Genomic DNA, 25,237 nt, shown 5'->3' with positions numbered 1-25,237 from the left:
TTAGAGCATGGTTGATAGTACAAACAACTATGTTGTCATACTCCCTCCATTCCAAAATATAATGCGCCTGTATTTTTCGAGGTCTAATTTTAACCATAAATTTAACCAATTAGACCAACTGCGGCGGGAGAAAAAATTATGTACTTGAAAACTTCTTTCGAATACGAATTCACTGATATAATTTTTGCTTCCGTCGCAATCGGTCTTAGTAGTTAAATTTACAATCAAAGTTGAAGCATGTGGATAGAGGAAGCACTACATTATGGAATGGAGGGAGTATCATATACTCATCTCAAAATTCTTGTTTTAGATTTGTTTAAATACGGATGTATAAGAGCAACTTCGCCGACCCAAACGAATGACGATTTCGTCCTCTTTTTGTCCGTTCGGGTCGGCCAGACGGATACGGATGTACGCTTCCGCATTTGGGTCGGCGCGTGCGTCCAACGCTGGGTTGAACCCATTTTTTACTGCGAAAAAAAATGAACGCATGCATATTTAAAAAGATAAACAGCATTAATTAAACATTAAAGCCGGCCACAAAGGCCGGCGAGAGTCCACGCGTCCACATTTGCATTTAAAAAAATAAAAACAGTCTAAACTACGAGGCGGCGCGCTGCCCTAGGCGTCCTCGTCCTCGTCCTCGGGGTCCGTGAAGTCGATGAGCATCGGCGCCGGCCCGGCCCAGGCGAACGCCGTGTTCCAGAGCGCCGTCATGTCGGGCTGTGCCGGCGCGGGGGGTTGTGCGGCCGCCTGTGCAGCCGCGGCCTGGCGCGCCTCCTCCTCAGCCTCGCGCTGCTCTTCCTCCAGGTCGCGCTCGAGCATCTCTAGGTACTCGCCGTCGCGGCGCTCCTCGGCCACCCTGATCTTGCGCCAGTGCTCGAGGTACGTCTGCTCCTGCGCCGGCGTCGCTCCCGTCCAGACCGGCGGCGCGGGTACCCACTCGCGCACTACTCCCGTCCAGGAGTAGCGCTCGATGGGGGACGGCTCGGGCTCCGGCTCCGGCTTGATGGGGGACGGCGGGGCCACCGACGGCACCACGCTATCGCCCGCCGCGGAGAGGGCAAGGGCCTGCGCCATTGCCGCCTCGTACCAAGCCTTCTCTTTCGCCTCCGCCGCCTCCGCCCTGCGCCGCCCGTCCTCCTCGCTCTCCCGGAAGACGGCCGCAAGTGCCGCCTGGTAGGCGTCCTCCGCCGCTTGGTCCTCCTCGCGGACGACGAGCGCCGGTGGCTGCGACCCCCGGTCGACCTCGCGCACGCCCCGTCGCTTCGCCTCCTCGTGCTCGAAGGCGAACCACCTCGCCCAGTTGGGCGAGTCGGTTGCGTAGACGGCCTCGCGGCGCTGCTCCGGCGTCAGCAGCGCCCGCCGGCGCCGCACCTCCTCTGCGTGAGCACGAGCCGACCGCGGCGCCGTCGGCACTAGGATCCTATCTGGATCCAGATGCCAGTCGTGCGGCAGCGTCACGTCGGGATACGACAGAGGCTGGTGGTGCTGCCAGTGCCACTCCGTCTGGTGCACTGGCACGCTCACGCGCTGCCTCTGCCGGCGAGGCGCCGGCGCCGGCGAAGGCGGGAGGAACTCTGAGGGGAAAGGGGTGGCGAGAGACTTGCCCTTGACCTTGCTGCCGCTGGCGCCGGAGAAGAGACCCATCTCACTGTGGTTGTGGTTGCTAGGGTTTGCTGGCGACGAGGGAGCAAAGGATGGCAGATGTGGACGGCGAGTTTGGATGAGGACGGCCCCACCGCACGGTCGGCTTAAAAAAGGACGAGCGCCGTCGCTGACGTGTGGGCCCGTCGTCGTAAATTAAACTGACCGCGTGGGCAGCGGGTAGTTGGACGACCGCCATGTGGAGACGCGGCAGACAGCGGGAAGGCGCGCGAAGCATCCGTTCGGCGTCCGCGCCGATGCATTTGGGGCGCAATTTTGGGCCGCAAATGCGTTGGCACGGATGCAACGCGGACGTGATTTGGGTTTGGGTCGACGCGTTGGGCCGCCACTTTTGTCCGCGCAGACCCAAACGGACGCAGGCGGACGAAATGGGTCGGCCCTTTGGAGTTGCTCTAAGTCATGTTTTAGTTTAGATACATCCGTATCTAGACTAATCTAAAACAAGAATTTTGGGATGGAGGAAGTATATATAATCATCATTTATAGTCACTTATACAATAAGGTTGGCTATAAGATTAGCTACAAGAGTAGTATTTCTTTTCCACCTTCTCTCTATCTCTTTCTTGTATCTGCTTAGGAGCAGGCAAATAGTTAGGCTCTTGCATGAGAGCTCACTTTCCTCTCGCTTTTTCATGCTCTCCCTCCACATAGGCGAAATTGACAAGTAAGCGGGCTATAAGCAGGGCTGCAGGGTGCACGTTTTTATCTCTGGGTGCACGTGCTCCCTGATGAACAATAAACTCAAAATAATAGTAAATAAATTTTAAAAACTCTGATCTTTTTAGTAGATGTTCTTGTTAGTGTAGTAAGCATACTTGACAATTTTCATGTGAAACGATATAGCAATGCTTTGTCAGTGAAAAACAAAAATAAATGTAAAATGTAGAGATAACATTGGTGTTCGAGTTGTTTTTTTGTGCAAGTCAAAATGCTTAAGGTTTCCCCCCTAAAAATTTGCAGTTAGCATTTGGATGTGACAATGAACACTCAATTTTCTTTTAAAAAAATAACATTTACAAACAAAAAAATAGTGTGTAGGAGCATATGCTCCCAAAAGATGAATTGAATTCCAATTTTACGCCGTCCACGCTCCATATAGTGGATGGCCTTAAAAGTAACTCTAGCAGACCCATTAAAACAGTCGTTCGCTATAAGACTGGGATCATTTTTTGGCACAAAACAGATCCGCTATATTCGGTTGTCATCTAAATTTTTTTGTAAGGTATTATAAACTTCGAGCTGCGTCTGCCATATCTACGGTTTTCACCCTCTTTTTGTTGGTTCCTCTATCCCACCCACTCTTTGGCGTGAAGGAAATTCCAACTTGCGCCCGCGAGGACACCTCCACCGCTGCCACATCTCCCCACCGTCACTTGCTGCCTCGGCCGCCCCGCGCTATCGAGTAGCTCCACCGCTCCCTGCCGTACCTTCCCCACCAATTTCGGAGGCCAGGGTGCCCATTTTTCCCGTGGGCTAGCGGCGGCCGCCGCCATGGATCTGCCCCGGAGCTTGCCGCGCGGCTTCGTAGTGGGCGGATCCAGTTGGTCTGGACATTGGTGAGCCGCGGAATCACCCGGGGTGTAGCCCTGCTCGCTGGCGCCGCGGGTTTGTGGCTGTGGTGAAGAGGTCGGTCGTTTTGCTTCGGTCAGCAACGGAGAAGAAAGGCGGGACTGCCTTCATTCTGGCCGGCGGAATTGCTTCTGGGGAATGTAATTTGAAGCCCATTTATTGTTTTAATCTTAGGTGCGGCGATATTTTAGAAAAATCTTAGGCGTGGATTTATTTTTTTAGATGGATGCTTGGAGTTCTTCGTCGTCTTCATCACATGATTCCGACATAGAGGAGATGATTTTGGACGACGATGTCGGCCATCTAGTGTTGTTTTATATCATTAACAAATTTGAAACCGGCCCGAAGAGAAAGTGTCGCGGATCAATGGTTGGCCAGCTTTGCATTCCGCGCGACCGAGCTCTCAGCCACAACATGCTCATGAAAGACTACTTCACCGAGGTACCGACATATTCGGCTCATCTTTCCTGTAGATGATCGAATGTGTATATTTTTTTCACATAGTTGAAGCTTGCGAGTAAAATTGTCGTTTCTTCACTTGCCGGAGGAATGTCCTCAGTTTGCTTGGGTTTAGTTCATACCAAAAAATATTGACGACAATGCGAGTGATTGTATATGGTTTTCCGGCTGACTACACCGATGAATATCTTCACATTGGAGAAGATACCATGCTCAAATGTGTGTGGGTCTTTGCAAAGACATTGATCCGGAGTATCTTCGAGCTCCAAATAAGGAGGACACAAAAAGAATGAAGAAAGAGGATGGCCGGGCATGCTTGGCAATGTGGATTGCATGCATTGGAGGTTGAAGAACGATTGCTTGGACGGGGCAATACACCAGCCAAAAATGTACACCAACTATTGTGCTCGAAGGCGTGGCTTCACACAACTTGTGGATTTGGCATTGCTACTTTGAATTGTCGTGGTCTCTCATCAATGTGTAACTATCTCATCTTTTTGCTCGCCTAGCTAATGGAAAAGCTCCGGCTTGCAACTATACCATCGATGGACATGACCACACCATGGGGTATTATCTTACAGAAAAAATATCCTCCATGGTCAACATTTGTGAAGACAAGTGACCCAAAAACTAAGAAACACACATTTTTTGCCCAAGCACAAGGGCATGTGGTTTGTTGCAAGCTTGGTTTGCTATTGTTTGAGGTCATGCTCGCTTCTGGGATAAAAAATCTCTCAGAAACATCATGACTGCATGTGTAATTCTACACAACATGGTCATCGAGGATGAGAGAGATTTGAGCTTGAAGTTTTATTATGATAATGTTGGTACCCGTGTGAAGCCTGCCAAGAACACAGATGAGATCAATGCATTTCTTGACACCTACCAAAAGATTGAGAACGGTGCTTCGCACTACCAATTCCATAATAATCTTGTTGAGCATTGGTGACAACTTTATGGGAGATAGATTTGCATTTTATTTTAATAAATGTCATATGTATTTATGTGTGTCTTGAACAATTATTTGCCTTCCGTGCCATTTGTTGTTGTATTAACTATTTGAATTTAAACATTTGTTGTAATGAAGGCATTGTTGTATTGTGATCCGCCAATTGGATTATTTATAAGTTTGATTTATATACTCTATCAAGTAAAATCAGGAATTTGCAAAGCTCCTGAAAATTCACGGTAGTGCGAGGCCTTCGACGTGGAACAAATCCTGTAAACTCATCCCGTAAAATTTTGCAGGACAAGTTTGCAAGCAGATCTGCTCTGCCGAAGGCCTCACGGTACCGCAAAAAATTTAAAAGCAGCCCTTATATCAGAATACCGCAAAATAATTTATAAGCAGCCCTTGTATCAGATTTGTGAGTATCCGCAAGAGTTGCTCTAAGGGGTAGTAACTTCCTTGCGTACCCTGTCTGCATGCATTCACATCAAATCTTTAGTCTCAAGCTAAGAAGCCGACCCTCGTGCCGCTCCCGCGAGCGGCCCGGGCGGAAACCTAATCCCCGCCGCCGCCACCCCCACCCCCTCCCTTCCCCTCCCTCGCCGCCGCCAGCGGACGCCACCGGGCAAAGCCCGTGCGCGCGGCGGCGGCGGCGGGGTCCCTCCTTCCCTCGAGGCGCACAGGCGGCGCGGGACGCCCTGCCTCTTGGTGTCAGGTGTTTTGGCGGCGGCGCGCGTCTGGCCTGTGTAGGGCGCGGCCTGGCGTGGTCCGGCCGGTCCTGGCGCACACGGCCGGCGGCGCTCGGAGGTGCTGGTGCTGCTCAGGGGTTGCGTGGCCTGGCGTGGGCCGGCGGGCTGCGGATCTGGCGCCCCACGGCTGGTGGCTCTCGCTGGTCGGTGGGCGGCTCGGGGCGGTGCTCTCCAGGCTGGACGGCGGCGAGGCGCTACCCTCCGGGAGCTGGCGGAGCTAGGGCTGGTGGCTGGCTAGCGGCGTGTCGGTGGTGCTGGCTGGCGGTGCCCGGAGCGCGGATCCGGGGATCTCGGCCCGGATCTGGTGCGTCTTAATTAGGCGTTGGCCGACGTCCTTGGAGTGCTCACGGCAGGGGTTGCGGCGGTTGTCTCCGAATCCTTGCGTGGAGCGTAGCAGGATGGAGGGTGTAGGTGGTGCACTGGCGGCGGCGGCGGTGCGGGCGCAGCCATGGCAGCGGCGGCGCTGCGAGGCCTTGCCAAGAAGGGTCTTGTCGGGCAGCGGGCGTTCGGTTGCTGCCGTGTGAGGCGGGCAGCGATGCCTCGACGGTGTGGGTGCCGGAGTGTGGTCGAAGGTGCGGGTCGGATCCATTCTGGTGGCAGTCCCCTGGCACGGGTAAAGGCCACCGTGGCGGATCTGGCTTTGCACCGCTCGGTGGTTGCTGCGGCTCCTAGTCGATGTTGAAGGTGATGGCTTTAGGCGTGCTCCCTCGGCAGTGAGGGGGGCTTCGATGACAAGTTGTTGTGGTGGCGGCGGTGCGAGGCATCTGATCAGGACTGGTCGGGATCTTGCAGACGTGGAGATGTGCAACGCTACGGATGAAAATCCTTTTCGGTTGTGGCCGGACCGGCGTTGATGGCACCTGCGGGTGTCATTCACCTTCCTGGAGGCTTCGCCGAGTGCAACGCTATCTTCCTCGCGACCTTGTATCGACAACTGCCTCCGGGGCGAAAGCCTTGATTCGTAGGATCGGCATGATGGTAACGTCTTTGAGGTTGTTACTCTATTGGCAACGTCTTTGAGGTTGTTACTCTGTTGGGAGCATTGTGCTGGGAGACTCGAGGTCCCATGATGCGCTCCTCCGATGTTCACCACTGCCCGGATCTTTCTCCTCCGGCATCATGTATGGTCGTCGCTGGCTAATCCAAAGAAGCTGGAGTTGCTGTTCTTCAAAGGTCTTCAGTGTCGGCTGAGACGCAGCGAGGGGCTCGGTGTTGGGTAGGCATTTTGTGTCGTAACTGTGTTGTTGTGTTTGGTTGTCTTTGTACAAACCGGTGTGGAGTTGGTCGCCTTCGTTGTTCGCAGCGAGTGGTAGATGTTGTTATGTCTTATTTCTCTCCTTCTATAAAGCTAAGGTACGCAATTTGCATACCCTCAAAAAAAGCTAACAGTTAAATTAGCCATAAAGTCCAGGAAGCAGATCAAACAAACACTAAAATAGACAATCAGGTAGAGCAAACAAAATCAGGTAGATCAACCAGAATGCCAAACAGTCGTAGGCTCGGTAAATCAGCCAAAGTGGGGCACGGCAGCCTTTTCGTGGTACGAAAATCAGAATGGAATGCACAAACAGCACGATTACAGACCCATCAATGAAATGGTTCAAGGAAACTGAAGTGACGTACATTTATTTACGGCAAGTATTGCATAAAAATGCAAGGCATAAGTGATGCCAGAATAACATCTGGTCTAGATTCCATAGTACCTACTACTTCGCACACATTTTCAAATTTAACAAACAGCACTTCCTGCAAGCAAATAACAAAAAGGCTGGGACTCTTTACATTTTATCCAGCAAGGATTTCCCTTTAAATGTTCCACGAAGTAACGAATCTGGATACATTTCTCACCAACCCCGAAAAAAATTAGTTGGCAGACTTCAACGAGTTGGACCTACAAAACAGGGCACGGGTTGTCGACTTGCTTATATGGTATACTTATTTCAGTACAGGTCCAGTAGTTAAAAGAGACCATATCTGCACAGCATAAGGTTCAGTCCACAAACCTGCTTATCTTGTCAGTGGAATCAGCATTGCTGAAATCACTAAAATTCCCTGTTTCTATGGCTAGTTGCAACCCCTGAAATGAAATGGAGGTAATTATCCACTGTAGTGTGATTTGTGGTCACTGCGCAGCTTTGTATAAAATGCATGATCTCTGTTACTACTCCCTCTGTCCTATAATGTAAGATCGTTTTGCAATCTTATATTATGGGATGGAGGGAGTAACTTTGTTGACGGACAGGCATTGCAAAAACTTGTTTTATAAAGGGACAGCATTGTAAACACTTAAATTTCAATTTTCATGACCACTCCAAAGCCCAGCACTTGTTTATATCAAGGGACAACATTGCAAAGAAAAGTAAACAGGCTACCGTCAAGTCTAAAATATTATGACTAACCTGTATGCCAATTGTTTCAAATCGCTTCGCTGATGGTTTAATGCCTTCCTGCACAAAATCAGGAGAATATTAATGAAATGGACAAACAGTTGAAGCTTACAAAGAATCACATGTCAGTAAGCACCAACAGATATACTACGTTTAACTGCAAAACATTTCTTAAGAGTCTTGAACTGCATGATAATACACTGCAAGTATTACCACCCTACAAAGTTGGGTCATCTATTTTGGAACGGAGGGAGTAGCTGCAAACGCAACTCATGAATAATGAACAAAAAGCAGCATACAAGTGCAGCATGGCCTACACATAAAGGTCCAAAAATGAAGAGAAACTACACATAATACAGAAGGTCCATATCAGAAGCAACGATTCTACCATATATGCTTTAGGATCATACCAGGCGTTCAGGGAGCTTCCCACCACTTTGCTCTATGAATTGGCAGAGGTACATCACACCAGCGCATGAAAAATTCTGTTGAATAACATTGTAACCATAAGAAGAAGAAAAATCAAGTACATGGAACTCACCATACTGAAGGAATAAAGGTAGATCGAAACTTCAAAGGATGAAAAAGAACTTCACATTTTGGTAATATACCATTTTATTACTAATAAATTAGGAAAATAATATTTGGAGAGGGGAGGAGTATTCAGGGCAGGCGTGTGATTCGGTAATTGTGAATTTGTGCAAAATGTCGAGAGATTAGTACCCCAGCATGCTTCAACCCAGGCTACCCAGCTGATTTATACACATGGACTAAGATTGGCATGAGTGCACTTATGCAGAGTGATTTAGGGTTATGTGCAACTCAGGAGACTGGCATTTATCACACAATTGCGTTTAGGTGCAAAACAGGAACAGCAATCTTTCAGTCTTTAAACATGCTATTCCCAGCAGAGTTTGTTGGACTGAACAACGCAAACTAAAAAGGACCAACATAACAACAGAACCCTTTCTAAGTGAACACCCACCTGTTTGGCTTCCATTGAATCCATCTTCTCATCCTGTATGAGAAATAGCAGATTAATATAAACTTAAAAACTACTACCTCCGGAACTAATATCAGACATTTTTGCAGTTCAAATTGAACTAAATAGAAGTTTTTGCAAACGTCTTCTATTTAGTTACAGAGGAGGTACAATCATATCATGTGACCAGCTGACTGGTGCCAAACAGAGTTACACTCACCAGTCCCCAGACCAATTCTTTGATGTTCTTAATCTCTGAACCAATATTCTCAAGCTTCAGTCGTGCGCCAGTAACCTGAACAGAAAAGTATATATCTGAAAACCATATGCACCCCATGCACACTTAATAACAAAGTTAATAGAGAAAAAAAATCATCTCTTGACAGATTATATAGACAGCAAGTTATTGCACCTAATCTTGTCATATATGCTACTTTAAACTTTCTACCTAACGCATACGCATTCCAATAAACATAGATATGCAGATACATCATACATATGAAGGTGTTAAGGAGAAAGTACATCATCTTTTATTTGCCCAGAAAGCGCCTTCTGCTGATCCAATTTGTCATCCAACTTCTCAATGCGTTGTGTCAAATGCTTTTTAGCAGCCTGCGTAATTATCAAATTAATTCAAATATTAGATAATATGATACAAAACTACAGAAATAACCTCCTATATGACAATCAAACCAAATGGCACAGTACAGAGCCAACAATTTGGAAGAAAACTCCCAGTTCATCTTCAACAGCCTCAAACGAATATCAGTTTAAACATCAAGCAAAATTAAGATTGCTGGTCCAAATGGTTAAGGAAATTAAGACCGAGGACCAATCAAATAACTGTTCTTTCTGCACACAACAATAGTTGGTTAAACTAATAGAGGATGTCATGTGAACAACTGCCCTTTCTGTGGGTAACAAGACAACATTATCAACACAACAATACCCTAACAAGTTAGGCCGTCGACTGAATTTCTGCACGGCAGTACTAGTTTGTAAACAATAGAAGCTACAAAACTCATAATCCTAGCAGCATAATACATATTAGAATCATCTAATACCTACATTTAACTACATCTCCTCGGAATGAATGGAAACAGATGTTATTTTAAATCTTACGGAAACAGGTGTTTTGCAGTGCGGAACTACAGGCACCACATGTACTTACAGCAAGAGAGCTCTGAACTTGCTCCAGATGTTTAGTCATACTTGAAACAACGTTTGCCATGTTTTGCTTGGTGACATACATTAAGTCCCCAAAGGAGATGCCCTGAAGAAGAAGTAACACTTCAAAATGAATTGGTCTTCAAGAAGACAATATGGCAGTTTCGAGAAGAGCAGATGTACTCCCTGCGTCCCAAAATGTAAGACGTTTTTTGATACTATGATAGTGTCAAAAAAAACGTCTTACATTTTGGGACGGAGGGAGTAGCTTAGAAGTGATGGTAGTAGAAATAATGGGGAAAGCAGATAGATCCTATACTTTTGGCAGGTAAGGATACTGTGAGCATTACACAAGCATAAATGCCATGATGGGAAGAAACATACTTTCCACCACATATAACCATAACCCAGTGCTCCAACAGTTGCTGCAGGTACTATTAATCCTGATACTCCTGCAAAAACATTAAGAACACTGTCACAATGTATGTATGACGGCAGTAAGTTTGTTTGACCACACACAACTGACACGATGCCAGGAAATTTTGCTGGTATAATCAACACAAAGTGACATGGGCTAACACAATACCTAAGGGGTTGTTTGGTTAAGGAGATTTTACTAGATCGGTTTTGCATAAATATGTGTACGGTTGTAACTAACTGAAACTTTGTTTGGTTAGTCTAACAAATCTGAGGAAAAGTAAATAATGGTTCCTGTAAAACTGGGAAACCGATTTTTTAGAAAAATGATGATTAGACGTTTTCTATAAACCAGTATTAGTTTATCTTGTACACACGGGTGAAACATGTTTTACGTTTCCCAGTCCAAACAAGATTCTGCATACTTATCTCTTAACCTAATTATTAGTAAAAAATGGTTTTCCAAAATATTCTACTAAAACGTGTTCTGTTAAAACTAATTTAACCAGACAACCACCAAGAGAAATCCACCTAACACAAAGTAACTGAAAACTATATAACGAAGTTCGGCGTATCAATAATGTCTAGAAGTAGGAAGAAGTAAATTAGGATGAATGAAACGAACGGAAGCAACAAACAATGAGAGTACAATATTTACTGCAGGCTAATGTATAGCCAACATTTGTTAGGCAGCTATCCCTGGTCAGAAACATACAAATTTGACAATTTATCAAGTTGACAATTCTTGAAGAAGAAAAAGAAGTTGTCGCAAGCTAGACAAACCTGTTTGTCCAGAACCTCCACTGAGAACAGTTATCGAACGTGGAGAACCTAGATTGCGTACCTGCATAGCCAGTTGGCGCACCTAAAAGGACCAGAATGTAAGTTTAGCATGACAGGATTGAATTATTATATGCTTACGAAGATGAGTACTTAGCAAAGAAAAGAAATACTGGTTGTAAGTCTAGATTAACTTCATCAATGACTATCATTATCTCTTATCAGCCATTTAAAATGTTCGTCTAAGAACATTAACCTTTTTTAGGTAGAGTAAATTTTACTTTAGGACAACAGGATATGTTAATGTAAAAAAATTCAAGCAAACATATTTTCAATGCATCATGTGATTCGTCCATCTAGGAAGAATTGCACAGCAAAAGATCTTTTAAATCAACAAGGAAGTCAATAATCCCAAGTTCATACCAGCTTCTCACACTAACGAACTATCAGGACAAGGCATCCACAGTGTGAAGAACAAAAAAAAGAGAGAGAAAAGAATGCAAAGGCCACATTACTAAAGAGGAACTCACAAGAATAATAGGAAATAATCTAGCAAAGCAAATTGTGAGCCTCAGGCTTCGGAGTTACCAGATTTGTCTCTACGGATGCTGTGAATTTTAGTGAAGCTATTTCATAATGTTTACGGCAAAAGACATTTCTGTAGATTTACCAGTATCACATATTATTGCCATATAGACCATTAAGACTACAGAATCCGTAGAAAACATACCAGCTGACATCAACATATCAGGAAACCAAATCCAATAATTGCTGCAAATCATCACATGTTTCTATTCTGAAATGGGCCGGTCTATTGGACTAGTGGCAACAAGTCATCAAAACACATTTTCATGCTGGACCAAAATATTACTTGCCAAAATAAAGCAACCACATATTTGCTGGAAGCCATAGCTAATGAAGTCAACAAGCCATGTAAACAAGGCTTTATCACGGGCATCACATCCAAGATATCAAACATTCATCACAAGGGCAAGCATAAATACTACTCCATCGGTAATACCAGCTGACCGGGGCATAGGGTCATATAAAAATACACTTAATCGTATCATGTACTTCCAATTTTGAGGTACAGGCTCCGGTGGAGATGCATGACAGCATGTGTGTCAAACTAATGGCAAGAGTACACATCATCAGCAGTACATGGCTAAGACTAAGGGTAGGTAGATCAACACGCGTACCTCGTTGAGCGCGTCGTTGATGCCGTGGTCCGCACCACCACCTCCTCCCTTACCCATCTCCCCCTTCTCCAGAAACTCCTGCAAGGCCACGCGACACGGATCATCAAAACCAAATTATCCAAACCGAACCACCTTCCTGCCTCTTGAAGGATCGGGGTCGTAGTTTTCAATAGAGGATAGTAGCTGCCAGGTCGTGGCCAGGGGACGCACCTGTATCTCGGTGAGGATCTCCGAGAGGCGGCCGTTTCGTAGGACGACGGAGCCGGCCACGCCCGCGCCGACGAGCATGACGACGCGGGTGAGGCCGAAGCCCGCCTGTGCCACCATCGCCATGGCTGCACGCCGCCGCGCGTCCGATGTGATGCCGGTGGAGGTGGAGGAGGAAAACCTAGCTTAGGTTACGGCGTGAGGTGAGCTGAGGAGCGGGTCGGGCTGTCTGGGCGGAATGGAGGGGGTGGAAAGGGGAGCCCGTTCAGAAGGGGTGGGGCCCATATGTCAGCGAGTACCCCCGCACTTCAACTTAATTCACTCCATCAACACACGTACGTACCCACCCCCAGCAACAACAGCTCACCGTCACACCTCAAACCAGGAACACCCGAAGGTGTGCTCCGGCCCTCCCCCGTTCCAAATGGCGGCGGCCGCGGCAAAGCCCATGCCAGTGGAGCGGCTCGGGCAGCGCCTGGTGGCGCCGGCGGCTCCGACGCCGGAGAGCCCTCTGCGCCTGTCGTGGCTCGACCGCTACCCCACCCAGATGGCGCTCATCGAGTCGCTGCACGTGTTCAAGCCCGACATGGCCAGGGAGGGTGACAGCCCCGCGAGGGCGGTGGAGCAGGCCCTGGCGAGGGCGCTGGTGGAGTACTACCCGCTGGCGGGCCGCCTCACGGTGACCGACGCCGGCGAGCTGCAGGTGGACTGCAGCGACGGTGGCGTGTGGTTCATTGAGGCTGCCGTCAGGTGTCGGCTAGAGGACGTGGACTATCTCGAGTACCCGCTCGCCGTCGACAAGGACGAGCTGCTCCCCCACCCGCGCCCCAAGCCCAGCCGTGAGGAGGAGAGCAAGCTCATCTTGCTTGTCCAGGTACTTGCTGGATTCGATTCGCATTGCGCCGTGTCGGTGGTGGATTTGGATTTTACTGACTGCGAGCTAAACTGGGCGTGGTGGACGCGACACGCAGGTCACGACGTTCGATTGCGGCGGCTTCGTGGTGGGGTTCCGGTTCAGCCACGCGGTGGCCGACGGGCCCGGGGCGGCGCAGTTCATGGGCGCGGTGGGGGAGCTGGCGCGCGGGGCGGGCCGCATCTCGGTGGCACCGGTGTGGGGCCGCGACGCGATCCCTGATCCGGCGAGCGCCCTCGTCGGCAGCCTCCCGGACCCCGCGGGCGCCAAGCGGCTCGAATACCTCGCCATAGACATCTCCGCCGACTACATCAACCACTTCAAGGGCCAGTTCGCGGCGGCCACCGGCGGCGCCCGGTGCTCAGCGTTCGAGGTGCTCATCGCCAAGGCCTGGCAGAGCCGCACGCGCGCCGCTTGCTTCGACGAGGACTCCCCCGTACACCTCTGCTTCGCGATGAACGCGCGGCCGCTCCTCCACGCCCGCCTCCCCTCGGGGGGCGCCGGCTTCTACGGCAACTGCTACTACATCATGCGCGTCTCCTCCACGGCCGGGAAGGTGGCGTCCTCCACCATCACCGACGTCGTGAAGATCATCAAGGAGGGGAAGAAGCGGCTGCCCACAGAGTTCGCGCGGTGGGGCGCCGGCGAGATGGGCAGCGTGGACCCGTACCAGATCACCTCCGACTACCGGACGCTGCTCGTCTCCGACTGGACGCGGCTGGGCTTCGCCGAGGTGGACTACGGGTGGGGCCCTCCCGCCCACGTCGTGCCGCTGACAAACCTGGACTACATCGCCACGTGCATCCTCGTCAAGCCCTGGGTACACAAGCCAGGCGCCCGGCTCATCACGCAGTGCGTGACGCCCGACCGTGTCGCCGCTTTCCACGACGCCTTGGTGGACACCAACTAGCTCACCACTGTCTCCAACACTTCGTCCTCCGTTTGCTCACGGGTTTCCTTCCCTCCTATCTTTACACTGGTAATGACTGGTTATAGTGTTTAATTACAGCTTGGTGAGCGAAGGTAATGGTAAACCGAGCAAGAATAATGGCAAACAGGTAGTGAAGAAACGTATAAAGTGGAAGAAGAATACGCATAGATATGGGGGACAGGTAGACACAGCTAGATGGTAGTGGGCAACGGCGAGATTGGTATAGGATGCCTTTGGGTGGTCTCGGTGGCGTTGCAGGAAGTGTATACTACATCCTTTTCTTCTTCTTTCGTTTTTTTCCTTGACTTTTTGGGGGGTTTCGATTGAAGGATCGAAGCTGGGCTTGGTGGGAAGCTACCAACCAGTCTCCCCTCGACTTGTGTACTGTACTGTTCTATTCTTTTTCTTTCGAATATAAACCCGCAAGGTGTACAGACTATTCTCTAGTGGTTTTCCCCCATGTAAAGTAGCTAATTCTACATAATTATAATGGTATAATGTGAAGAACAGCTCACCTTGGTGTCGTCTTTTTCACAGGTTAGAAATTATCTGTGTTTTTAGCGAGATCTGCGGACTGCGGGTATAAACTTGAACTCATAGCGTACATGCATGAAATGTTTGAAGAAATCTTCACGATACTTACATGCGAGTACAGTATCATTTTGCTCCAACTTTTGGCACCATTGACGTACCTATGCATGGCACAACGTCCACAGTAGCTGGCTGCTAGTCCTTCCCCAAGGATTTTCTTTTCTTTCCTCCGTAAATTCCTTCCCAAGCATGGAGTCGCTGTTATTCTTTGTTTATATAATTTTGTGAATGCTTTTACCACGCTTGCCGCGTGGTAGTCGCTATTATTCTTGACCCGTGAATTTGTCCTGTCCTTGCAAACCAGCTGGCTGACATAGACGAATCACAAATAGAGTATGGGACTGCAGGACAGAGGTGGTCATCGTCTATGTATACTCTTCCTTGTACCGTTCCAAGGCCGACAAAATTGGAAGAAGTTCCCACCCGTGGCCAAATAAGTAGGTAGAAATGCCAAAGGTAGCTCATCTTTACCGAACAAATCGACTTAAAATTTCTATGCAGAATGCCCCGCGTTCCAAGCATTCTAAAGTAGTTCACCGAATGATAAGTTGATGCAGCCAAGCCTCAGTTGTAGGGGTTGGTGCCTTGGTGATGAGAAGGAAAAATCAAGAGTGAAGTAGCAAAGCCGCAAAGGTGTACGTCCTCATGTTAGAGACAAGGGAATGGTCACGATCTCGGTGCTGTTGGATGATAGCGCGGAGCCAACGACCCAAGTACCAGGATGACACTTCTCGCGGGTGTCGAATGTGTCACACGATTTCGACGTGACCAATTGTTAACTGTGCAGGTAGTGTCGTGTTGCTGATTTGGTGCTGGACCTTGCCGCTTGGAATCTTTAGCTGCTTTGGTTGCTTGCACGGAACCTAACCAGCGCACACAAGTGTCGATGAGCCTATAACAGATCGTCGTGGACTGGTGGTAGACGTGCATCCGAGATTGGGAGGGAAGCCGCTCGCGCATCAACTCAGACTACAATCGAATCGGGACCTCTCAAATTCCCCTATACGCTTGGGATGACGATATACGTTCGGGCTGTTCGGCATGGAATTCCCTATTCGCCGCTTACTGCAGCAAGTAGTCGCCGCTTCGCATAGGGGCGCAGATCAACCTGGGCCGGCCCATTTGAGTGGTTTCGCTTCGCGAGACTAAAAAACCGCAAAAATGATCTCGCTAGGAATCGAACCCACGACCTACAGAAGGGGTACACGCCGAGGTGGCCACAACAACTGACTCATGGCTGTGTAGGAATAATAATGTTTATCCTAAAGAAACTAAGAGGGACGACAAAACCTAAAACCAGTTCGCGGATATATACCAAAACACTTTTTTTCCTTCTACTGGTTCTTTCTGGTTTTTCTTCACAGTCTTATTCTGTTCTATTATTTCTCGTTTTCTATGTTTTTTCTTTTTTAATATTTTCCTTTTTCTTTTTAAGCTTTTCAAAAAGTTCAAATATGGTTCAGAATTTTCAAAAATGTTCTTTTTGTCAAAATTGTTCACATTTCTGAATTAGTGTTCACATTTTCAAAATTTTATTCACAATTTCGACAAATGTTCCTGATTTTTTGCTTGCTTTCTTTCTTTTTCCTTTTCTTTTTCTTCTCTTTTCTTCAAAAGAAATTCAAAATATTCAAATTGTGTTCGTATTTTTATAAAATGTTCAGTTTAAAAAAAATATTCTCAAAATTCAAAAATTGTTCTTGTTACACAAAAAATTTCAAATCTTTCGAAATGCAGAAAATGTACTGGACTTCATAAAATATTCATGTTTTCATAAAATTTTTGCGCTTCCAAATTTGTTCGGGATTTTTCAAAATTGTTCTCTATTTTCAAATTTTGTTCTCAAGATTTTAAAAAAGATTTATGCTTTAAAAAAATTTCATGCTTCCAAATTTGTTAGGGATTTTTCAAGATTGTTCTCTATTTCAAATTTGTTCTCAAGATTCAAAAAATGTTCGTGCTTTAAAAAATTGTTCGTGCTTCCAAATTTGTTCTCCGTTTCAAAATTTGTTCTCAAGATTAAAAAAAGTCCGTGCTTCAAATTCCAAAAATGTTTGGGACATTCAAAATTTATTCGTTTTCAGAAATTTTGTTTGCCTAATCGTGCCGGTTCGATTCTCCTCAACTCGCATCCCTACGTTTTTGCTTTCTTTTTACTTCCAGTGGTACAACGCGATTGGCCGGCCCAGTTAGGCTACCCCTGTGCGTGGCGACGACAGCATCCCCAAACCCAGTCTATATTTTGGGCGGATATAAGACGGACCCAACGTACACGGACCATTCGCCACGTCAGGCCGGCCTTCGATGGGCCATCCCGTGATCACATATCCACCACCTTTGACCAAACCCAAAGCCTCCGTCCACACTCTCGAACGCTACACTGCATGTCTCCTCCCCGCCCCTCCTTGTCCCGCCCTCACTGTCCCCTCCTCTTCACATGGTCTGTTGGAAAAGTTGCATTGAAAATAAATAAAAATTACGCACGCGCAAGATCTATCCATAGAGATGCATAGCTACGAGAGGGGGTGAGGGAGTCCTGGATTAGGGGGTCTCCGAACAGCCGGATTATATCCTTTGGCCGGACTGTTGGACTACGAAGATACAAGATTGAAGACTTCGCCCCATGTCCGGATGGGATTCTACTTGGCGTGGAAGGCAAGCTAGGCAATACGGATATGTATATCTCCTCCTTTGTAACCGACCTTGTGTAACCCTAGCCCCCTCCGGTGTCTATATAACCCGGAGGGTTTTAGTCCGTAGGACAACATATAATCATACCATAGGCTAGCTTTTAGGGTTTAGCCTCTCCGATCTCGTGGTAGATCAACTCTTTTAATACTCGTATCATCAAGAATAAATCAAGCAGGACGTAGGGTTTTACCTCCATCAAGAGGGCCCGAACCTGGGTAAAACATCATGTCCCCTGCCTCCTGTTACCCCCTACCCGAGATCCACCGGTTTTGACACCGACATTGGTGCTTTCATTGAGAGTTTCTCTGTGACGTCGCCGTAAGGAAGGATGCCTCATCTCGTTATTAAAAACAACATTACCGCCGGGGGAGCTCTGGCTGCCGGCCAAACTCTCCGGCTAGGCAGTTTCATCATGACCGCCTGTTCGGCCGCTGCACCGATGATGACTTCTTGGGTCATCAAAAACAGCCTCCACGTCGGCTCGGAATTGGCCGAGCAGATGGATCCAAATGGAGCTCTCTTCCCTAAACGAACTCTTGGATCACATCGCCGCCTTGGGAGTCGCTACGGACTATGATCAGATTGGGCTTAAACCCGATCGAAGGGAGATTAACTCTCCACCGGTCACCCATCATGTTGCGGTGGTGGAGGAACAATGCGGCGATTCTTCCTCTATCTTGAGGACTAACTATGTCCGAATTCCTGAGCTCTCCGAGCCGGATACCCGTTTACGGGAGGACATTGCCCAAACCCTGAACCTAGAGTCAGGCAGCGGGCCAGACTCATCGGGCAACATACCGGAATCCGAACTTCCAAGATCGGAAACCCCTCGGCCCCTGGGTCTCAGATCGGGTAGGGGTCCAGACTCAAATCCACCACCCACCCAGACATAAACGATCTTTCCCACATCAGGCAAGAGCCCCATGAAACAGTACATCATTATTGGGCCAGATTCCTCCTTGTGATGAACAAGGTTAAGGACTGCCGCGAGGAAGACGCAGTCTCACTTTTCTGCAATAACTGCACGGACAAGGGAATCCTTAACGCCATAAGTCGCCGTGACATATCACGCTTCGCCGACTTGGCGTCCATAGTACGAAAGTACTGTGCGATGGAAAGTGCCTGGAAAACCGAAACGAAATTTTGGGATAATCCGGCTCCGAATATGCACCCAGTCCGAGGTAAAAGGGTGCACTATCATAAGACACCCGAGTTCATTACAAAGAAGCAAAAACCCTCTACAGGGCACGGAACCGTATTGGAGGGATGGCTTAACAGACCCTGCAAAATTCATAGCACAACAGATACAATACCAATGCACAGCCTTAGAGCATGTTGGATACTCCGGCAGGTGGCCAAAAGTGGTGAGGATCTTCTTATCCCAAATGCCACAGAGCACCATCCTGTGGATAACAATACGGTATTAACAGTCTTTGAGACCTTCGTGTCAAATAATAGGCGCAAGCGAACACTCCGCAGCATTGCCGAAATCTGCCACGTAGCGGTAATAAATCCATGGAGTGACACGGCTATTACCTTCAATGCCAGTGACGAACCTAAATTCCGAACAGCCCGAGCACCAGCCGCACTGGTCCTCAGTCCAATTGTGGACGGCTTTCGACTCACCAAAGTACTCATGGACGGCGGCAGCGGATTAAACCTCATCTATGAGGAAACTCTTCAAAAAATGAAAATAGACTGGAACCGCATTGAGCAAAGTAGCACAACCTTCAGAGGAATCATACCCAGTCGGGAAGCACGATGCGCTGGGAAAATCACACTAGATGTGGTATTCGGTACGCCAGAGAACTATATGTCCGAAGAAATTACATTTCAAGTGGCCTCGTTCAACAGTGGATACCACGCCCTTTTAGGACATGAGGGTTCACGATCTTCCAAGTCGTACCCCATTATGGGTACATGAAGCTCAAAATGCCCGGGCCCAACGGAATCATCACTCTCGCCAGTGATCCGGACATAGCACTCCGCGTCGAAAACAAAACAGCCGCACTGGCCCTCGAGGCATTATCCGAAGCCCTCTCGGCCGAGGAATTAACCACGCTACGCTCCACAGTGGACATGGACGACGTGATAATCGACAAGAGATCAAAGTCCACCTCTTTTAAACCAGCGGATGAAATAGTCAAATTCCAAGTCCACCCAATGGACCCTACAAAAACAGCCTCCATCGGGGCACAGTTAAACCACGCCGTAGATGCCGCACTACGAGAGTTCCTGCGCGAGAATTGGGACATATTTGCCTGGCATCCCTCAGACATGCCAGGAATCCCACGCAGGCTGGCCGAGCATAGCCTCAATATCCTAAAGGGATTCAAGCCGGTCAAGCAGGCTCTTCGGCGTTTCTCCGAACCCAAGAGACATGCCATGGGAGAGGAACTAGCCAAGTTATTGGAGGCCGGATTCATCAGAGAAATAAAACACCCGGACTGGATAGCAAACCTGGTGATGGTACCAAAGAAGGATAAATCCTGGCGCCTTTGTGTCGATTTTAAGGACCTCAATAAAGCTTGCCCAAAGAATCCCTTCCCCCTCCCCCGCATTGATCAAATTATTGATGCTACCGCAGGACACGAGTCATTGTGTTTCCTCGACGCATACTCCGTTTACCACCAAATCAAGATGGCAGAGTCCGATCAAGCCGCAACGGCATTCATCACACCATACGGTCCCTTCTGTTTCAACACAATGCCTTTTGGGCTCAAAAACACCGGCGCAACATATCAGCGCATGATCCAGACATGTCTGGAGAAACAAATCGGCAAAACAGTAGAGGCATATGTAGATGATGTGGTCGTCAAAACCAAACACGTCGACTCTTTGATAGACGACTTGAGGCTCACATTCGACAACCTCCGAACATACGACATAAAGCTCAATCCGAAAAAATGCATTTTCGGCGTACCAGCCGGAAACTCCTGGGTTTCATTGTCTCTAGTAGAGGTATTGAAGCTAATCCAGCCAAAATCCGAGCTTTGTCACAGTTGGCTACCCCAACAGACCTCAAACAAATCCAGAAGTTAACTGGATGTGAGGCGGCTCTAAGCCGCTTTATCTCCCGCTTAGGAGAAAAGGCATTACCCCTTTATCGCCTCCTTCGGCACACCGAACACTGCGAGTGGACGGACACTGCCACAGCCGGATTGGAAGAAATAAAATCCATACTGGCAACCAACCCAATCCTGGCCGCTCCAAACATCGGCGAACCAATGCTATTATACATTGCGGCAACTCATCAAGTTGTAAGCGCAGTGCTCGTCGTCGAACGAGAAGCGGATGGACATAAATTCCCTCTTTAAAAGCCGATATATCATGTATCCACTGTCCTCACTCCATGCAAATCACGGTACCCACATTATCAAAAGATAGCCTATGCGGTATTCATGGCATCCCGGAAACTGCGACACTACTTTCAAGAGTGTAGGGATGGCAGTTTTGCCCATGGGTATGGGTACCCGCGGGTACCCTACCCGAAAACAATGGGTATGGGCAAGACTTGAAGAGATTTTGTACCCACGGGTAATGGGTACCCATACCCGCAAAATATATGGGTAGGGCATGGGTAAGAAATTGTGCCCATGGGTAACTCAATGGATACCTAGAAAAATTAATAAATGAAAATAACTCCTATAACATGTGGGGTTAACATCCAACTCATATGGCCCAACCCTAAATCTCGTATTCCTTAGACAAGTCATAGCTCATAGGCTCATAATCACCCGCTCGCCACTCCTCCTACGTCCTATGTGACTCCTCAAAAAGATGAAATATCGACTCTTTGCTACCAGACTCTTGTCGAACTCTTGATCTAGCGATCCCCAATTCCCACCACCACCTTCCACTGCGTCGGTCTTCCACCAACCGCTGCTCATACTCCCCTAATGCCTCCAAGAGGCCACCCATCGGAGGGGGCCGCATCCGTTCTATACTACTCTACCATGATCACTTGAATTTTGAACTCATTTCTCTACCTCTTAAGAATATAAATGATATATATTATACCCAATGGATACCCATTGGGTATAGGATACCCGATGGGTTTGGGCATGGGTGTCAGTTTATACCCATGGGTATTGAAGTGGGTGGGTATAGAAAGTTTCTATGGGTATGGGTTTGGGTAGAAGAAGGTTGTACCCGCCCATACCCTGCCCATTGCCATCCCTACAAGAGTGTTTGGTTACAGTAGCCTCGGAGGTGCCACTCAATGATATTATAAATAACCGCGATGCCACGGGCCGGATTGCCAAATGGGCCATTGAGCTCCTCCCGTTCGACATAACATACAAACCTCGGTGAGCCATTAAATCGCAAGTATTGGCCGACTTTGTCGCCGAATGGACGGAAGTCGAACTCCCTAAAGAGTACTGCGCATACTCCAATTGGATTATGCACTTCGACGGCTCCAAAATGCTAGCTGGACTGGGGGCTAGCGTCGTCCTGACGTCCCCAACCGGAGACACAGTTCAATACGTACTTCAGATACTATATACAGACTCCAACAATGCAGCCGAATACGAAGCCCTGTTACATGGTCTTCGGATGGCAGTTTCCATGGGCATTCAGCGCCTGGAGGTGCGTGGGGATTCGAACCTCGCAATATCCCAAATAAATGGAGACTTTGACGCCAAGGATCCGAAGATGGCGGCCTATCGTAACGCCGTCCTAAAGATGTCAGCTCGGTTCGAGGGGCTCGAATTTCACCATGTGGCTCGGGAAAACAATCAGGCGGCGGATATCCTCCCCCGCATCGGCGCAAAACGCGATGCGCCCCCCAACATCTTTTTAGAGAGGTTGTTTAAGCCATCCATGGTATGGGAGGGGGACACCGGCAATATTAGTCCAGACCCGGCCACAACACTTGATACCGAACACTCTGACATAATCGGAGGCTCTGCCACCGAAACAACACCTTCAGCCCATGTAATAATGGCCATCATAGCACCGTGGACAGAACCATTCCTGGCCTACCTAACTAGGCAGGAACTTCCGGAGGACCAAAATGAGGCACGCTGCATAGTGCGGTGATCTAAGGCCTACAGGGTCCATGAGGGAGAACTGTATAAAAAAAGCACTACCGGAGTCCTTCAAAGGTGCATCTCCAAAGAGGAAGGGCGGAACCTTTTGGCAGAAATTCACGCCGGACTCGGCGGCCACCACGCCGCAGCCCGGGCTCTTGTAAGCAAGGCATTCCGTACAGGATTCTATTGGCCGGCGGCCCGGGCAGACGCACAGGACTTGGTCCAACGCTGCGCCGGTTGCCAGCTTTTTGCAAATCAAAGCCACATGCCAGCCACCGCCCTCCAAACAATCCCCATTACGTGGCCCTTCGCGGTCTGGGGGCTTGACATGCTTGGACCCCTTAAAGAGGGAACCCACAAGAAAAAATACTTACTGGTCATGGTGGATAAATTCACCAAATGGATAGAAGCCAAACCTGTTAAAACAGCCGAATCCGGACCGGTGATAGACTTCATATCCGGGGTCGTACACCGTTACGGCGTCCCCCACAGCATCATCACTGACAACGACACGAACTTCACGGCCGATGAGGTAAAATTCTGGTGCAGCAAAATGGGCATCAAGCTCGATTATGCTTCAGTCTATCACCCACAAACCAATGGCCAAGTTGAGCGAGAAAACGGTCTTATAATGAGCGGCATTAAACCCAGGTTAGTGCGGTCCTTAACGGAGTCTAACACGCACTGGGTAGAGGATCTCGACTCCGTACTCTGGGGGCTGCGGACCACGCCGAATCGTAGTACCGGATATACACCCTTCTTTATGGTGTATGGCGCAGAGGCAGTCCTGCCCTGTGACATAATTCATGACTCACCTCGAGTGCGCATGTATGAAGAAAGAGAAGCCGAGCTCGATTGGAAGGACAGTCTGGACACCCTGGAGGAGGAGCGTGACGTGGCAAAAGCCCGTTCCACATTTTATCAGCAACAGGCTCGCATATACCAAAGCAGAGAAGTACGGGCCAAAACTTATAACGTTGGCGAACTAGTTCTATGCCTGCCGGATAAGAAAAAGAACAAGCTCGAGCCCAAATGTGAAGGTCCCTTCATTATTGACCAAGTTCTGACCGGTGGAGCGTACCGTCTGCGGGATGCATCGAATAATCGACTCGAGCCGAACCCATGGAACGCGGCCAGGCTCCGAAGATTCTACGCCTAGCGCCGGACTCTATGTTCGTCTCCTTCCTCTGTCCATTTTTTTGCATATACATTATCTGTCTTGTTTTTCTTTCTTTCTTTCTTTTATTCTTTCTCTAGGCCTTCAAGGGCCAACTTGTGCCTCGCTTGCACATTATAGATGCGCTAGCCGCGCTCATCATACCTAGGGGCTTCTTTCACAGAAGCTTAATTATCTATCTAGGCCTCATGCCCCGCACATGTGTTATACTTCCGCATGTACCTTTTTTCGCCATTATATGCATCGATATGACTTAAGTTTTGGCCAAGCTGGGTTGCCTGGCTCTTGTATTTATGCCCTACGTTCCCGTTAATTCAGCTAGGGCATAAGGGGAGCACCTCTGCGATTGTTACTGCCGGGTCAGCCGGATGTGTACCTCAGACTGGGTGAAGCCGAATGCTAGCGTTCTTAAGGGAATATTCGGTCGATGAACAAAATATGATCTTTATTTATTTTCCATATGTGCCCCCAGATGTTTTTCCCGCGTTTCCTATCGTAGTCCGGACATGCACTTTAGGGCATGCGTACCAGGGAAAGGAACCCTTAACAGAACTATTCTCCCTGGAAGATGTTTCTTACTACCCATCTAATATAACATAACTAGTTGGGCACTTGTCTGTTCAAGCACTAATGACCCCTACGCCTGGTCTCCACGCATACCCCGATTCTTATATAACAGAGCAGGTATTCGGATACACTCTGGACTATCGGGTCTCGAGGTTGAAGCGAAAAGGTCCGCCATGACAAATGATCTACATTCCGGCTAGAAGACATTATACATGTTACTTTAATTACATAGTCATGTAGACTGACTAAATTCCTCTTCTATACCATCCAACAGGCGGTCTAGCCTACAATCCTGTTGGGAATACTTTGCGGCTAATTCTACTTGCCCATAAACTAAGCTAACGGGGATCTCTTTTCTGTCGGGCCCCACAGGTCCGACCTCGGCCATGTGATTTGGGTCAGCCTTGGTATACCGCGTCTTCACCATGGCCCAGGCTTCCCTGGCACCTTGATGGCAGGCCGATATCTTCCATAATCGGAAGCGCCGCCGTGCTCCCTTAAGCTTCTCCGTAAGCTCTGCAATGCCTTCTGGCAGGGAGACGGATGGCCACAAGGCCTGGGCAACACCTTGCATCACCTGCCGAACTTGTTCGTGCAGTTGTGAGAGCTCGGATAGAAGATCACCCGCAGACCCGGGCATTTCCTCCGCAGGACGACCTGGCAGCATACCTACAGACATAACGCTGTTAGTCGGCTTCTTCGCCGAACTCCTTCAAAGGGATTCGTTCAAGCACTTACTGAAAATGCCGCATCGAAGCCGCTTATTCTCCTTCTCGGAGTCTGCAAGCTGGGCTCGAA

At 48.5% G+C, this 25,237-nt stretch overlaps 2 protein-coding genes across 2 annotated transcripts; one reads left to right on the top strand and one right to left on the bottom strand.

Annotated features, from left to right (window-relative positions):
* Positions 1–6,990: 6,990 nt before the first annotated feature.
* On the bottom strand, positions 6,991–12,801 carry LOC125551519. The gene is made up of 12 exons (XM_048714779.1): positions 12,537–12,801; positions 12,327–12,404; positions 11,131–11,212; positions 10,315–10,382; positions 9,935–10,036; positions 9,286–9,375; positions 8,984–9,058; positions 8,767–8,799; positions 8,192–8,266; positions 7,794–7,841; positions 7,398–7,471; positions 6,991–7,285 (listed from the first exon to the last, which is right to left on the bottom strand). Exons 1-12 carry the CDS (start codon positions 12,657–12,659, stop codon positions 7,258–7,260), a joined length of 876 nt encoding a protein of 291 aa, XP_048570736.1. The 5' UTR covers positions 12,660–12,801; the 3' UTR covers positions 6,991–7,257.
* Positions 12,802–12,836: 35 nt separating this feature from the next.
* Positions 12,837–14,891, top strand: LOC125551510 (acyl transferase 7-like). Its single transcript, XM_048714774.1, has 2 exons — positions 12,837–13,407; positions 13,505–14,891. The coding sequence occupies exons 1-2, from the start codon at positions 12,958–12,960 to the stop codon at positions 14,354–14,356; spliced, it is 1,302 nt and encodes a 433-aa protein (XP_048570731.1). The 5' UTR covers positions 12,837–12,957; the 3' UTR covers positions 14,357–14,891.
* Positions 14,892–25,237: the final 10,346 nt, after the last annotated feature.

This window comes from Triticum urartu, chromosome 1 (genome assembly GCF_003073215.2).
Source record: "Triticum urartu cultivar G1812 chromosome 1, Tu2.1, whole genome shotgun sequence".
In the NCBI taxonomy this organism is placed as follows: Eukaryota; Viridiplantae; Streptophyta; class Magnoliopsida; order Poales; family Poaceae; genus Triticum; species Triticum urartu.
This window is presented reverse-complemented; position numbering and strand designations above follow the sequence as displayed.